This window comes from Quercus lobata, chromosome 7, assembly GCF_001633185.2.
Source record: "Quercus lobata isolate SW786 chromosome 7, ValleyOak3.0 Primary Assembly, whole genome shotgun sequence".
NCBI classification, from domain to species: Eukaryota; Viridiplantae; Streptophyta; class Magnoliopsida; order Fagales; family Fagaceae; genus Quercus; species Quercus lobata.
In genome coordinates, this window is record NC_044910.1 from 34,705,185 (window position 1) to 34,721,914 (window position 16,730).

General features: G+C 33.1%; 1 protein-coding gene across 1 annotated transcript; it reads right to left on the minus strand.

The window, feature by feature from the left end:
* Positions 1-393: 393 nt before the first annotated feature.
* LOC115952327 (pyruvate decarboxylase 2-like) lies at positions 394-11,745 on the minus strand. Its single transcript, XM_031069486.1, has 6 exons — positions 11,093-11,745; positions 2,815-2,978; positions 1,595-2,245; positions 1,390-1,507; positions 861-1,049; positions 394-764 (listed from the first exon to the last, which is right to left on the minus strand). Exons 1-6 carry the CDS (start codon positions 11,618-11,620, stop codon positions 594-596), a joined length of 1,821 nt encoding a protein of 606 aa, XP_030925346.1. The 5' UTR covers positions 11,621-11,745; the 3' UTR covers positions 394-593.
* Between the last annotated feature and the right edge of the window lie 4,985 nt (positions 11,746-16,730).

Consider the following 16,730-nt stretch of genomic DNA (forward strand, 5'->3'; position numbering starts at 1 on the left):
AAAAAATATCTACTCCCGGAGGAAGAAGAGCCACATTTCCCCTCCTCCAGTAAGGTTTTCCTACATGTTGAAATCATTGAGATAGTGATCAATCTAGTGCATGATAGAAATTTGGATAAGAAAGCTTGGAACTTCCACGAGCCTATGGAGATTTTTTTTTTAGCAGTGGCTAGTGACAACAATGTGATGGGACTAGTGGCGGTCCTCACACAGAGGTTTCAAAAAAGCAGGCTCTTTTTCAGGGTACTGGTAAATCTCTCTACGTATCTATTTAGTTTCCTCTCTGCCTACCAGTCTCACACCACAAGTAAAGACCTAACCTTTTCTACAATTCGCTACAATCATAAGTTGTGATTGATACTTTTATTATGCACAACAGACTATTGGAAAAAGTTTTGAAAAATGTTATCCCAATACTCATTAATTTGATCTTTCAATAGTAAAGCAAACCCAAAGAGAGTATACACATAAATCTGCAAAACTCTCCTTGTTCATTACGCAAACCACTCAAGAAGCAAACTCAATATTACTATGTTAACATAAAACTGCTCAATTTATTTTGTGCTTTTCAATCTCATTAATGTGGCTAAGATTTACTGAGGGTTGGGTGGGCGGCTATTGGCAGCAGAGACCCTTGAGCCCCATTCAAGCAGCTCTTTGCTGGTGTCATCCTTGTGAACAACCACCTCAATGAAGCACAGGTTGTCCTTCTTATCCCCTGTTGCTGTGTTAATTGCTTCAATCAGCTCCTCCTCGCAATGGACCTGAAAACAATGAATGTACAAAATAATAGTATTATCAGTGTTTCTAAGCATTGGTATTGATGCTCTAGAGCGTATACACCATGTTAAACAACTCACCTTGGTTGTCCAGCACTTGCCCTCGCCATTGTGGAGTGCATCAACCAACCCAGTGTAGTTCCAGTTCTTAATCACGTTGTAAGGCCCGTCATGGATTTCAACTTCAATGGTGTATCCACCATTGTTTATCAGGAAGATGATGGTCCTTTGCCCATATCTAATCATTGTTGACACATCTTGTGCAGTGACCTGTGAGGCAATAAAAAACACATCAAGATTTTACGAATCAAAGTCCTGGGTGAAATCTTGGCAGTTCCAGTATGTTGGAAAGAATTAATATATAGATTTAGGTAAGATATAGCCATCCATGTATGACATTTGAAACACTGACATACAATGCCATTCTGGAATTTTGTAAGAATTTTTCATGACAATATTGATTCTAGATTTTCATTTGTTGAGTGATAAATGTCAAAATAAGTTAAAAGGAATCAATTAACAATTTTGGATGTGGTCCACAAGGTTCTTGCTTGCCTACATTGTAAGCAGAAAAAAAAAATTGCTACAGACAATTAGGAACAAGGCAAACCTGGAAGCTCCCATCACCAATGCAAGCAATCACTCGCTTCTCAGGCACAGCCTGTGCATAGCCAAGAGTCGCACCAACTGACCAACCAATTGATCCATATTGCATTTGGAACTCGTATCTGCAAGCCAATCAAAACTTTGAATTAATACTAAAAGGTCCAACTTAGAAACAAACATCAAATTACTATATGCTCTCCACCACTTACCCGCAGCCCTGTGGCAATTTAAGCTTCTGACAGTTAAACCATGAGTCCCCTGTCTCAGCAATCACAGCAGTCTCACTAGACAGCATGTTCTGTATATGCTGAAACAGAACATTAACCCTCAAAGGTTCTTTTGGAGCAGACTTCAAAGGATGTCCCTCAGGAACAAAGATCCTATGATAGTTCTCATAAGCAGTTGTATTACGCTTGAGCCGCTTGCCAAGTGCTCTGAGGAAATCCTTCATCAAAATACACCCAAATGCAGGTCCATTCCCGATCACAACACGGTCAGGTTGCACAATGATTGCCTTCTCTTTCTTGAGAAGCAATGAGTACCCAACAGAGGTATAGTCATTGAATATAGGTCCAGCAAACAAATAAGCATCTGCAGACTCCACAATCTCTGCGCAAAATGGAGTGCTGACAGCACCCCAATAAGTTCCAGTGAAATGTGGGTGGTGCTCAGGCACAAGCCCTTTCGCTGATGGCATCACAGCAAGGGGATAACCACAGGCATCAGCTAGTTCAACAAATGCATCGGTTGCATTTGCAACTCTCAGTTTAGGACCTCCCACCAAAACTGGTTTTACAGCCTTGTCCAAAAACTCCGCTGCAGCCTCCAATGCAGCCTCTAATCCCATCTGATTACTCAGTCTTTATCCTCCCCAAAACACAAAAAACCCAGTAAGTAAATCTCATAATAGTACAACCAGAATCACAGGCTCTAAAAAAAGATGGTTTTGAAAACATAATTTTTAAAAACGCAATTTGAGCATTTGGTAAAATCTATAAAGTGTACTGTTGCTTTAAAAACTGCAATACAAAAACGAAGTTGAAAATGCATAAGTTGCAATTTGAAGATGCATTTCTTCTAACTTCGATTTTAAGAACACAATAATATGCCAGTTTTTTTGTGTTTTCATTTAAGATCACTCTTTTTCACCGGGAAATAGTAATGTTATGTAGACTCTCCTATTTAGTAACGGGCGCGGCTTCTGTCCAGTGCATTGGACCCGCTGCAATCATGACACGTGTTTATTTTCGAATACGTGTCATGATCGCAACGAATCAAGTATCACAGGATACAGAAGCCGCAGCCTTTGGTAACCTGGTTTCAACCGTTCTTTTTCAAAATATGGTTTTTTAATATTCACTTTTTCCAACACAAAGAAAATAAAATCTCTTTAAATAAAAATAAATAAATAAAAAGTCCAAAATTTTACCTGGGACTAAACGAAAATGGAACAGGTTCACGACTAAACGTTGGATGAGGAATCCCAGCCAAGTTACAGCTTATACTAAGATAAACAGGCTTGCTTTCCTTCAATGAAGTCGAAATCGCAGTATCAATCAACTCATGTGCATCTTCCAAATTATTCACCACAGCCTACAGCAACAAAATTAAGCAAAAAAATCACAACTGTTGAAGCATGTTAATATTAGTTAATTAAAATAAATTTATATGACTATATAAATGTAAAAATATGAGAGTTAATATAGAGGATAAAGAGTTAGTGGAATGTTTAATCCCATATTGAAAAGGAGAAAGACTCTTTTATTCTTTTTAATTGTGGTGATTAATGGGTTAATTTTTATAGATACGTGCCCAAGAGAAAGGTGAAGGGAGGAGGCCGATCATTTCTATGATTATTAGTTGCAAACTTGTGCGTTGCATGTGATAATTTTTTTATGGTGATCTCATTAATTTTTTATTATTTTAATTTAGACTAATTTAATAAAGAGTAATGTATTTCATAATCATATTTTCATTTATTATAAAAACAATAAAAAAGTGTAAAATGTATATATATATATATATATATATAATTTATTTCATACCAAAATGAAAACAATACAATTTTTTTTTATAGGAATTCAAATGGCAAGTTAGTGAAAATATTCACTTTTTAATAAAATTTATTTATAATATTTTGCGTATCATTAAAAAGTATATAAAATTTGGAAATTATTATTTTAGTTTTAAACAAACTTTCTCAAACCCTTTTTTTTACCCTTCAATCCAAAACATCGGAAAAAGTATCTAAAAAATTAATAAAACTTAACAATAATTAACTGGACCAATTAGGAAATATATTTGTTGCTGATAATCTGTTGAGGTTATTATCTTTGCAGAAATTACAAATTCGTCCACCAACAAAGATTATCAAATAAAAAATTATTAGCAAAGTCTTAGAATTAAGTTTCTATATATGCATCTTTGTAAAATAATAATAATGTAAAGTTGTAATTTACAACTATTTTATGTTGGCTATTATTTCATACCAAATTTGATTGTAATTATGTTCAATCTTATGTACCCTGTATTTTATGTGGGATTTCTTGTAAGGGTTGTGTGTGAAAGAGAGAGTGTGAAGACTCAAGGCAAAGTGAAGAGCAAGAAGTTTTCGCGGGTATCTCGCGAGAAGCTTACCCACAAAGTGAAGCATATGCCCTGCACATGACTGGAATGCGAAGAGTCAGGACAGGTTGGTGACAGCTGGTTTTCGCAAGTGTCTCGCGGGTAAGGCCTTCCCGCAAGATACCCACAAAACATTCTGTTTTGTCAATCTATCATATCTGATACACACTATCTGTACCCACATTATATATACCCACATTACCCATAAATGTTTAGGAGTGCTTCTGAGAGAAAACCCTAACCACAACCCTTGAGAGTTAGAGATTGTTATACCCACATTTCTCTACACAATTCATTGTGGTTTTTTCTCAACTCCTACCTCTCCATTTCCATACCCTTGAGAGGTTGATAACCCAAACACTTATCACACCCATTCTGAGTGTCTAGTGAGGTTTTGGTGCTGCTGGGAAGAATTGAAAGAAGCCAAGCTTTGGCAAATGCAATCGAGCGTATTGCGGGATCTAGAGAGCCAGACAAGATACGGTTCCGAGAAGTCTTGTTGGTGTAGAAACTTGGAGGGCTTAGGTGCATTGGGTAGATTAGGCTTAGAGGGTCTCTTGCTACTCATGTATCCCAACTGATTGTCTAGTGGATCAATTTACTGTTTGGAGGGCGGCGGAGAGGTTTTATGCCGAGTACTTCGGTTTTCTCTTCGATAACACATTGGCGTGTTATCTTGTGTTTGCATTCTTCTTCCCTACTCTTTTAACTTTCATTTTACTACTGTGTTTTAATGAATATGGCTTAGAGTAGTTATTTTGTTTGTTCGCTCACATTTACTCTTTTCCGCACTCAGTATAAGTAAGAGTAAAATCAATCGAGCTGTAATCTTTAATTTGGGGGTCTAAACAGCTCTTGTGTTTTTAACACATTTTTGAGCTTTCAAGTAATAATGAAAACACAATTGTAAAAGTTAAAATATGTTATTCATTTGATTATTTTCTTATGACTAACCTTTGATTTCTTTGAATAAGTGGTATTGTAAAGTACTTCTAATACAACGATTAAGAGTACTTTTTCTATAAAAACTACAAAATTTTCCACCCAAAAGGATTAAAAAATAAACAAAATTTAATAAAGTCTCATAGTTTAACATTTAAATGGATCACTGAAAAAAATCAAATTCTAACTTGCAAAAAACCTAATTATTAACCCAAATCAAATCAAAAACCAATGGGATAAAGAAAAAGAACTTGTGATCAAGAATTAGAATACCAAAATACCTAAATATGCATAAAAGTTGTGGGGGCCAATTAGCCAGAAGGTACTATTAAAATTGTACGAATTGGGCCTATGGCCCAATCCGAGGATATTTACTAGTCCGAGGATGGTCAAATAAGGTCATTATGGGAATGGTAGAAGAAAAAGAAATAAGGATTGTATATGATAGTCCAAAATATGTCCGAGGAGAAAAGTCATCTTGAAAATAGAGATCCGAGGTCAGTAGGAATGTCCTATCATCCTGAACATCCTTCAAGGTTGCATCACGGTTAGAAGTCAGACATTGGATAAGAGAGGAGTAGAGGGAGGTAACAAATATCTACAAAAGATGCTACATCCACATCAAATGCATCCCAACTAATTTTCTGGCCGCATTAATGTAGAGGTAATACCTGAACAGTTGTGAAGCAGCCTTACAGCTGCTAGTTGAAGGTTCTGGGAGGTGTTGGATGGGAGAAGAAGGAGTTCCTAGAACCTAACCTACACGTGTGTGGTGGGGATGATACCAAAATTATAGTATATAGCATGGAAAGTTGGCCTAAAGAGAAGGATCGAAAAACTAAGAAATCTTTGGAATAATCCTTTGAACTTTTGTAACCTTGATCATCGACTTGAAATTATAACATAGCTTCTCGGACTGTGCCGATGACAAATTTTCTTACCTTGTGTTTGATTCTCTTAAATAAACAACTGTTATTATCTTTCTTACTGAATAGAATTAGTTCTTTTACCCACGCTCTATAAATTCATTGTTTGGGCTCATTGGGCTAAAACCCAATCCTATATTGGGTCCAATCCAAATTCAGTCCTTACAAAAGTCTATACAAATTTATCAAAAAGAGAAAAAAATGTAATGTGACAATTAAATCAACAACAATAAAAATAACCATTAGTGGAAAAAATAAGTGGTTGAAACAAGTAAAAAAAAAAATTCACCGAAAGAGAAACAAAATTGGAGAGAGAGAGAGAGAGAGTATTGACCTTTTTTGTCATGGACAACTTGGAAGGAATAGAGGAGGGGTGGAAGTGAAATAATAAGAAATTTATATAAAAACTAAGATGGAAGAGGAATGGTGGAAGTAAATGAAAGGTTGATCAAAGTGAAACTGTAGAATTTAAGAAGATATAAATAACAAAATTTAAAAATCAATAGAGGGAATCAAATGTAAAATTTTAAAAAACAATGATTGGAGGAGATGAAAGATTGAATTAAGAAGACAATAGCTGAAGAAGATGAAAAGTTGAACAAAGTAAAAATTGCAAAAAACAAAATAATAATAATAATAATAATAAAGGATGCTAAATATGTGGTATAAAAAGAGTTTTGTAAACATTCTTTACATGCCTCAAAAAATAAAAATAAAAATGCTATTTGTTATATTAGGAAATGGGAACAAATCTTTAAGAATATAATAGATCATAATTAATTTCACTCACAAAATAGAAATATAACCAATTTTTCAACAAAGAAAATCTTAAAATTTACCCTCCTTTCGTTGTATTTTTTTTCCTGATCACTTAAAATACAAGAGAAAGTCAAGTATCTTTGCAATAGTACCATTAAAACATCAACAAAAGACCAAATTCAAAATTATCTCTTCCACATGACAATATTTTTTATATTAATATATATTATTCACACAACTTGCTGATTAAGAAAAATCAAACAACAAACAAAACAAATTAGAGACAGAATTAAAATTTTTAATAGCCAACTATATTGATAAAACTAAGAAAATAAGAGAATAAATGGGTTAATAAAAAGTGGAAGGAAGCAAAAGAAATACTATGGAGGAAAAGAATACACCATCATCACATTCACAATAATATGGAGGAAAAGAAAATTAAATTAATTTAAACAATGAAAATTATATTCAATTAAACAAAAGATACTCATAACATTTATTAACATGCATGAAGGCACGGTGGATGGTTCACTCTAAATAATGTGAAAATTTTGGTGGAATTTAGTTAAGAATAATTCAAAAGTATTGTAATTGAAGGACTTTTACCTTAAGAAGATTGATATAAGTTTCTTTGTAAACAATGTCTTTTGTGTAGCCTTGCTCTCTAGGAAAGCACGTAGACTTCATTTAGGGTGTCATACCCGTGTCGTACTATAAATTTTCAAAAACCTATTTGCATATAAAGATGCTTTATTTTTACTTGGGAGTTGCTCTGGTTATATTGGTAACTCATTGGTCATCATCATCATAAAAGGCAGAATTTAATAGTAATTTATCTTTAGATATATTAATCATACATCATTTTGGATCCCTCCTCATAAATGTTAAGATATAAATCTTTGTAACCCAAAAATAAAGAGCATAATGATTAGGAATATTTAAGGATTACTTTGTGGCTTAGTAACTGTTGAAGGGAAAAAAGAAAAAGAAAAAGAAAAAGAATGTTACTCTAGGAAGATAGATTTAACGAAGGAGAGATTTGAGGAGGGCCATTTTGCATTTAATTATTAATGTAGTGGTTTTATGGAAAAGAAAAAAGAAAAAAGAAAACTCATTATATAATATTACAGATAGCCTATCAAGTTAATGATATGGAATATTAAAGATTGAAATTAAAGTAGATAATATGTAAAGGCAAAGTTATATATAATTCATTTTGATTTATGAGAATTTGAGGGAATTTTAACTTGTGGAGAAAATAGATATATTATCACTTTTATTGATGATTTCTCAAAATATATAATTGTTTATTTGTTGAAAAATAAAAGTGACAGTTTTGAAAATTTTCAAGATTTTTAAAAGAAGTTAAAAATCAATTTAGTAGAAAAATAAAAAGAATAAGAAGTGATAGAGGCCGTGAGTATGAATCAAGTGCATTCAACTCATTTGTTCAGTCTTTGAGAATTATCCATGAAACTACTGCACCATATTCACCTGCTTCTAATGGTGTGACTGAAAGAAAAAACAGAACTGTAATTAAGTTAACAAATGTCATGTTAATTGAATATGATGCACCTTTGCATTTTTAGGGTGAAGCTATTTTAACTGCACGTCATGTTTTAAATAGGGTGCACCATAAAAAATCGCATACCACACCTTTTGAGATGTGGAAAGGATATAAGCCAAATTTGGGATATTTGAGAGTGTGGGGTTGTCTTGCTTATGTAAGGCTAACTGACCCTAAAATACCTAAATTAGGTATAAGAGCAACTACCTGTACTTTTCTTGGTTACACGATTAATAGTGCAGCCTATAGATTTTTTTATCTTGAAAAAAAAATAATTTTTGAATCTGAAGATGCAATTTTTCATGAAGAAAATTTTCCTTTTAAATTGAAAAATAGTGGGGGTGAAGAAAATATTTTGTTACAACCTAGTTCTTCTACTTCTCATTTACAAAATTAAGAAAATTTTGAAATGGAACCTAGAAGAAGTAAAAAAGCTAGAGTTGAAAATGATTTTGGCCTAACTATTATGTTTTTAACATTGAGGAAAATCTCCAAAATTTAGAAGAAGCTTTAACATTACCTGATGCTATATTTTGGAAAGAGGCTATAAATGATGAAATGAAATCTCTAACTTCTAATAGAACTTGGAAATTAGTAGACCTTCCACTGGGTTGTAAAACCATAGGTTGTAAATGGGCCATTAGAAAAAAGTTAAAATCGGATGGATCAATAGATAAGTTTAAAGCTAGACTTGTTGCAAACGGCTTTAAACAAAAAGTTGATATTGATTTCTTTGATAAATTTTCTCAACAAGAATTACATCTACTAGATTGTTAATTGTTATTGCTGCAATTTTTTATTTGAAAATTTATCAAATGGATGAAAAAAACTGCTTTTCTAAATGGGGACCTAGAGGAAGAGAATTATATGGATCAACCTAAAGGCTTTGTAGAGCTTCGACAAGAAAGCAAGGTATGTAAGCTAACTAAATTCCTATATGACTTAAAACAGGCACCTAAACAGTGGCATGAAAAGTTTGATTCGTGCATGATTGAGAATGGTTATAAATCAAATGAATGTGATAAATGTATTTATTCTAAATCATGGAATAATTTACATGTTATTATTAGCCTCTATGTGGATGATATGTTGATTTTTGGCTCAAATATGCATGTTATAAATGAGACAAAAAATATGCTTAAAAGCCATTTTGATATGAAAGATCTTGATGAGGCTAATTTTATTTTGGGTATGAAAATTACAAAAACATGTGATGGAATATTTCTTAATCAATCACATTATGTTGATAAAATTTTGAGAAAATATAATTTTCATGATCACAAAAGTGTACTAGTCCTTTTAATTCTACCGTTCATTTATTTCCTGGAATGATGATAATGAGACTTTTAATCAAAAGGATTATGCTAGCGTCATTGGTAGTTTGTGTTATGCTACTGATTGTACTAGACCTGACATTACATATGCAGTATGAGTGCTTAGCAGATTTACTTGGTACCAAAAGTTATGGCTTATTTTATAAAAAATATCCTGCTGTGATTGAAGTTTTTAGTAATGCCGATTGGAATAATTTGTCAGGTGATTCTCTCTCTACCACTAGTTATATTTTTAACTTAGATAGAGATGCTATTTGTTGGAAATTTAAAAAGCAAACAATAATTGTTAATTTAACAATGAAAGTTGAATTAATAGCATTTGCTTTGGCTAGTGAAGAGGCAAATTTTCTTAAAGATTTGTTATATGAAATTCCACTTTGAGAAAAGCCAATTCCACCTATATTAATTCTTTGTGATAGTATTGTCACAATTGATAGAGTTAAAAACTGTTATTACAAGTATAAATCCAAACTTATAAGAAGAAAGCACAGTACCCTGCGATCTTATTTGAGTAGTGGCATCATAACTGTGGATTATGTTAAATCTAATGATAATCTTGCAGATCCATTTATTGAGGCCTTGGCAAAAGATAGGGTCTGGAATATATCGAGGGGAATGGGACTAAAGTCCATAGATTCATTAGCCATGTATGAGGATACCCAACTTAAGGACCAAAAATCTTGAGAATTTGATTCAATGGGAAAAACAAACCATATGGTGGTCATAAGAAATGCAATATCTATTTCTTTAATTATTTATTTTATAAATAATTTTTTAATTGTTCATCCCTATGATGTAAGTGCATTTCTCCTGTAACGTTGGAAAGGTTGACTAAAAAACTCTTAATGAAATTTGTAGCTTGTATGAGTGGGATGTCAAAATTACAAGAGCACCCTTGACAAAATTTCACTTGTGAGTGTGGGGGTGGGGCCGCTCCCTATGAGATTTGGTCATAATCTCAAATACACTCATGAAACTGGGATAAACACATGGCCATAAAGTGATAGCTATAAAAGCTCATGTCAACGCTTGAGTTGATATGTGTAAGCAATGACGCTTAATTTCTCCAAAGCAGTCCTAATTCAAGTCGAAGACTACTCTTCGACTACGACTTTGGAGTTGAGATCGTTGTTTTACTAAGTGAAGGTTCAATGCAAAGCATACCTTCATAATGCATAATGACCCGTCTTTGCCTGATAATTTCTCTTTAATTAAAAATTTTAATATTAAAATGAGCAAGGGATTGTTGGAGCATTTTAATATTATTTAATTAAAATAAATTTATATGACAATATAAATGTAAAGATATGTGAGTTAATATGAAAGATAAGAAATTAGTGGAATGTTTAATCCCACGTTGAAAATGAGAGACTCCTTTATTCCTTTTAATTATGTTAATTAATGGAATAATATGTATTGATTCAGATATTGAGTCATATACGAAAATTTGTAGGGCCGTTTAAAAACTAAAAAGCCCAACGGAGTCTCAATTTCTTTTACCAAAACTCAACTGGGTCTCAATCATTTTTTTGAGAGAAAATCATTTTTTTTTACCTGATAGCAAGTGACAGTACGTAAACACCGAAGCTCTTGACTAAAGTCAGGCAATCCAATTGTATGGTGCAAAATCCTGTTGGTTCCATAGTCACTGGAGTTGGGCCCACCAACAATGCAAATGAGAGGGAGGTTTTCACTGTAAGCACCGGCGATCGCGTTGAGCACACTGAGCCCACCGACGGTGAAAGTAACAACGCACGCGCCGACGCCACGGGACCGCGCGTAGCCATCAGCGGCGTAGCCAGCGTTGAGTTCGTTACAGCAGCCAACGTTGGTGAGTCCAGGCTCGGCGATCAAGTGGTCGAGAAGAGTGAGGTTAAAGTCACCCGGGACAAAGAATATGTCCGTGACACCGATTTGGACGAGCCGGCGAGCGAGGTGGCGACCCAGTGTGGCGTCCGAGGGGGTGACAATGGTGGAAGTGGTTGAGCTTTGGATGGTGGAGACGGCGCCGTTTGACGGTACGGCACAGAGGTCTGTGCTGGTGTGTGGGCACGCGTCGAGTGCTCCTATTTTGGTGTCCATGTTGTGAGAGAGAACGTAAAAAATGAAGGGAATGAATGAATGGTTTTGGTTTTGTTTAGTTGTTTTTGTTTGTGTGATAGTTCTAGAACTAGAGAGAGAGAGAGAATAGAGGTATAGGGTAGGAGTGTTTTGTTTGTTTAGGAATTGGTGTGAGGGAGTGAGAGAAGTGGAAGTGAATTTATAGGGTGATTTTGATAGTGGGATTTGTTAGTAGGGGCGGTTTGGAAGGTGGTTTGTAGTTTTAGCAAACAGAAATGTTGCCAAAAAAGAAATGCTTGCATACTAAAATAATTGATTTTGAGGTTAAAAAAAAAAAAAAAAAAAACTAATTTCATAATTATATAAATGAAAATAATGCTAAACATTTTCATTGGTGTTGGTGCAAACACAATAATAATTGAAATAACACTATTTGAACTGAGACGCAGCATTTGCTCTCTTAGTTGACTAAAAGTTGTAACCGGTACAGACCTTCTCTGACTTGTCTCCCCTTGCGCACGTATCTAGCCCAATATATAAATCAATGCATATTAGTCCATTAATCACCACAATTAGAAAGAATAAAAGAGTCTCTCTCTTTTCAATATGAGATTAAACATTTTTATTAATTTCTTATCTTCCACATTAACTCTCACATTTTTAAATTTATATTATAATATAAATTCATTTTAATTAATTAATATTAAAATGCTCCAACAATCCCCCACTCATTTTAATATTAAATTTTTTTAGTTAAAGAGAGATTACCAGGCAAAGACGGGTCACTATGCATCATGAAGGTGTGCTCTGCATTGAATCTTCACTTAGTAAAACTGTGATCTTAACTCTAGAGTCGTGGTGGTCTCCGACTTGAATTAGGACTGCTTTGGGAAAATTAAGGGTCACTGCTTACACTTAACAACTTAGGTGTTGACATGAGCTTTTATAACTAGCACTTTACAACAAGAGAGTCAATACCATACCAGAAGTTGTTTCAATTTGATCATAGGTACGAAATATTTTGGTACCGGTTGATACCGGTATACCGTTTTGGGATTATCGCTAATTATATATATATATATATATATACTAGCCTCTGAGCACGCGCTCATGTGCGTGCTCAGAGGCTCTTCTAGTTTTTGGGTAAAGGTTAATTTAGAACATTTATTATAATTTGGGATTGCTACATTTTCCAATCACACGCGTGTTCAGAGGCTCTTTTATTTTTTGGGTAAAGGTTAATTTAGAACATTTACTATAATTTGGGATTACTACATTTTCCAATCACACACCAAAAAAAAAAAACCTACGGGTGTGATGAAAAATTATTTCACCACACATAATACTCATCACACCCCTAGGTTTTTTTGTGATTGGAAAATGTAGTAATCCCAAATTATAATAAATGTTCTAAATTAACCTTTACCTAAAAAATAGAAAAGCCTCTGAGCCCGCACGTGCTCAAAGGCTAGTTTTAAGTAATAGCTCAATTGTTTGAAATTTCCCTCCTCCAACTATTGAAGGGTATTAATTTTTTTTTTTTTTTTTTAAATAGCAAAGGCTTCATGTTATTAATTTTTTAATGGGATTTATATATGAAGTTATTAGTCTTACATTGTTGTTTTGGTTTTGGATTTTGAAAATTGATCCAAAGCATTTCAAAGAGTCATCCCTCGATTTTCTCAATCATTGCAAAAAAAAAAAATCAAATATGAGAAAATTGATAAGGCAACCAATCAAATGAAAGAAAAATGATATTGTGCTAAAGAAATAGACTAATAGATCATTAATTTCCCAATGAAATACGCCATGTGATTCACACTTCTATCTGGCTTGCACCACTATGCAATGTGAACAAACGACATGAGGATCTTAAATGTGATTGCCAACTAATTGCTTCTAGATATTGTACAACATTGGAATCTCTAGGTGGGCCTCATTTCTTTTTTCTTTTTTCTTATTTATTTATTTATATAAATAAATACCATTTGAGGAGTCTACCTATTCTCTAAGTTTAATATCAAGCGGTGCATGTATCATTTTTTTGAACCCACACCCAAAAGTTTAATAAATAAAAAATACCTAGGTAAAAATCTATAAAACATGGGTTTTTATTTTTTCCTCTTTTCTTTAAATATAAAATTATAAAATCATGGAAAAAATTACTTCTAAATAATATCTAAATAGTAGGCAAAATTTTAGGAATAAAAATACTTAAAACATGTTTTTTTTTTTTTAAAAATAATAATTAATGTAAAATAGTGCTAGCATATTATTAAAGTACCTAAAACATCGGGATTTTTTTTTTTTTTTGCTTGAAGTTGTAAAAAAATATGAAACCAACGTTGAAAGACTCAGCACCCTCAAAAAAAAAAAAAAAACAAAACAAAACAAAACGTTGAAGGACTCAATTGCATATTAAAATACCTAAAACATCGGGATTTTTTTTTTTTTTTTTTGGCTTGAAGTTGTAAAAAAATATGAAACCAATGTTGAAGGACTCACCACCCTCAAAAAAAAAAAAAAAAAAATGTTGAAGGACTCAATTTATTAACTGAGAACACATAATGCTTAGTGATAATTCAAAAGGCATGGTTTGTTTGGAGTCTTTTTGTCTTTTGGTAGGTTATTTTGGATCAGATTAAATTTTACCAATTTTTAAAATTTAAAAATTTTAAATGACGTAACATTTTAAATTATCAAATATAAGATATATTTAAGGGTGTAGGTTTTTACCCCTAAAAGTTAGTCTATTATTTAGAAGCAATTTTCATCACAATTTTTAAATTTTGTCTTTAAAGATAACTTCTCCAGTATCATTCTTGTTTTAGAAAATTTGCGTTTATGGCAATTGCTTACAAAATCAACAAATGTGCAATGAAAGACACAAAAAAAGACAATATTAAATTTCATAAGGTAGGATATTTACAAAAAATGTTTTTTTAACAACTGCTTGATAGATTGACTACCACTTCGCTCACCCAAATTCATCCAATGTGCCTGCTATGCAATCTAACCAAATTGTTGATATGTCACCCTAAAAAAAAAAAAAAAAAAAAAAAAAAAAAAAAATAGAGAGTAAGGCTTTTTTTTTTTTTTCGAGAAACAAACACACACACATAGGGGAGAGGGAAAGATAACCCAAAAAAAAAAAAAGGACAAATCAATATATATCATTCCTATTCTTTAAAAAATAGTCATTAATTAGAGAAAATACTTAAACACCCATCAAACTGACGAAATAAAAGAAAAGAAAAGATAAAAAAAAAAGATAAGATATGATAAGATAAGATAATGATATGGAAAGGATAATGATAACCACATATTTAAGAGATCTATGCAGCATCAATCTCATATCTAAAATTCAAATTCACAACATCTACAAAAATAAAAAATAAAATAAACAAACAAATAAACACACACACAATGAATCAATTGATGCTAATTCAACGACTAACAAACCGGAAAACCAACATAAAAAATTACAAAGACACATTAGTATTTTAGTATTTTTCATGACCGTTATAAAAAATGGATTTCAAGTAATATTTTTCATCACCATTACAATAGTCACGTTAATGTCAGTATGATAATTCTTCTTTAGCAAAACCAACATAAAAAATTACAAATACCCATCAGTATTTTAATATTTTTGATCACCATTATAAAAAATGGATTCAAGTAAAATTTTTCATCACCATTACAATGATGACGTTAATGTTAGTATGATAATTCTTCTTTAGCAAAACCAACATAAAAAAACGTTAATGTCAGTAGATAATGTAAAACAATAGAGCAGAAAATAATGTAGAGAAGAATGAAGCCGAACAGTACTAACCTCAAAGCCTACACATCAATGAAGAGTCATAAAAAATGAAACATCTTTTAATAGCATCTTGTGAAGGCTTGTAAAACAATAGACCAGAAAATATTCAATAAGTCTCGAAATAACAATAAGCAAAACATGGCCTAATAGAGAGAGAAATCGAAGTGAGAAATGTAGAAATAAAAAGGTGAGATTAGAGAGAGAGAGAGAGGGCTAAGATTTGATCAGAAAAAGAGCTTACCTCAAATCTTTATGCTGTTGTTGTTGTTGTTGTTGTTTTTAGTGAAATCTGAAGCCTAGATGTGGGTGAGAGGAGTTTCTTAACGATGATGATAATGGTGAAAAGAAGATTAACATAGAATGAGAGAATTGGGAAACTAAAGAAGAAGCAATTTGAGTTTGAAAACTACCGTAAGTGTACTAGGAGTGTGGTCCTATTTTGTAGATAGTGTTTTACGTGGAAGTTAAAGAAACATTTTTACCAAATTTCGCCCCTACTTAAACATAGGCTGTAGGGGTATTTTAGAAAAAAAAATCCGATCCAAATAGGTGCAGCCCCTTAAATAGTAGTATAGATATAGATAAGCAATTTCTATTCACAAACTCCTTTCAAAGCCTACACATCAATGAAGAGTCATAAAAAATTAAACATCTTTTAATAGCATCTTGTGAAGGATTGTAAAACAATAGACTAGAAAATATTCAATAGGGATAATTACAGTAAACCCACCTGAGGTTTGGCCCGTTTACACGTTACCTACCCGTGGTTCAAAACTTATCACTTTGCCCACCTGAACTTCAATTCATTACCCATCCATTACCCACCTTTGGCTTTTCCGTTAGAAAACAACTTTTACAACCAAAACACAACATAACATGAATCAAAGAGTTAGGGTTTGAATTTTTTCTAAAGAGCTTGGAATATGGGGTTTTGTGTCTCTATGCAACAACAACCATGTCATCTCTCTCTCTCTCATCTCTCAACCTCCGTGGACCTCCAACTACTTAAAGTTACATGCCTCGGCTTATGTACCTTGAGTCCCAGCACAGCTCGAGCCAAACCGTTCAACCCAGCGTTCTTCAAATCCCTGTTCCCCAACCAGTCCACAGCAAGTCCACAAAGGTCAACCACATTCCCAACTTTCAAATCATAATCATCCAACAGTTTCTCCACATCACTCTCAACCCCAACTCTAACAAAAGTGAAATCCTCGTCGCTGAGAAACTCGATGAGCAAGTTGGGAAAGTGAGTGGCGTAGATGAGTTGGAAGATGAGGCAGCGTCGACCCACGCAAAGTTGGAGAG

Excerpts from the sequence above, each read along its gene's own strand:
- LOC115952327 (XM_031069486.1), bottom strand. The coding sequence starts at position 11,620 with ATGGACACCAAAATAGGAGCACTCGACGCGTGCCCACACACCAGCACA. Across the intron at positions 2,979-11,092 it reads GTACTGTCACTTGCTATCAG|GCTGTGGTGAATAATTTGGA; the intron begins GTAAAAAAAAAT and ends TTGTTGCTGTAG. Across the intron at positions 765-860 it reads GCAAGTGCTGGACAACCAAG|GTCCATTGCGAGGAGGAGCT; the intron begins GTGAGTTGTTTA and ends CATTGTTTTCAG.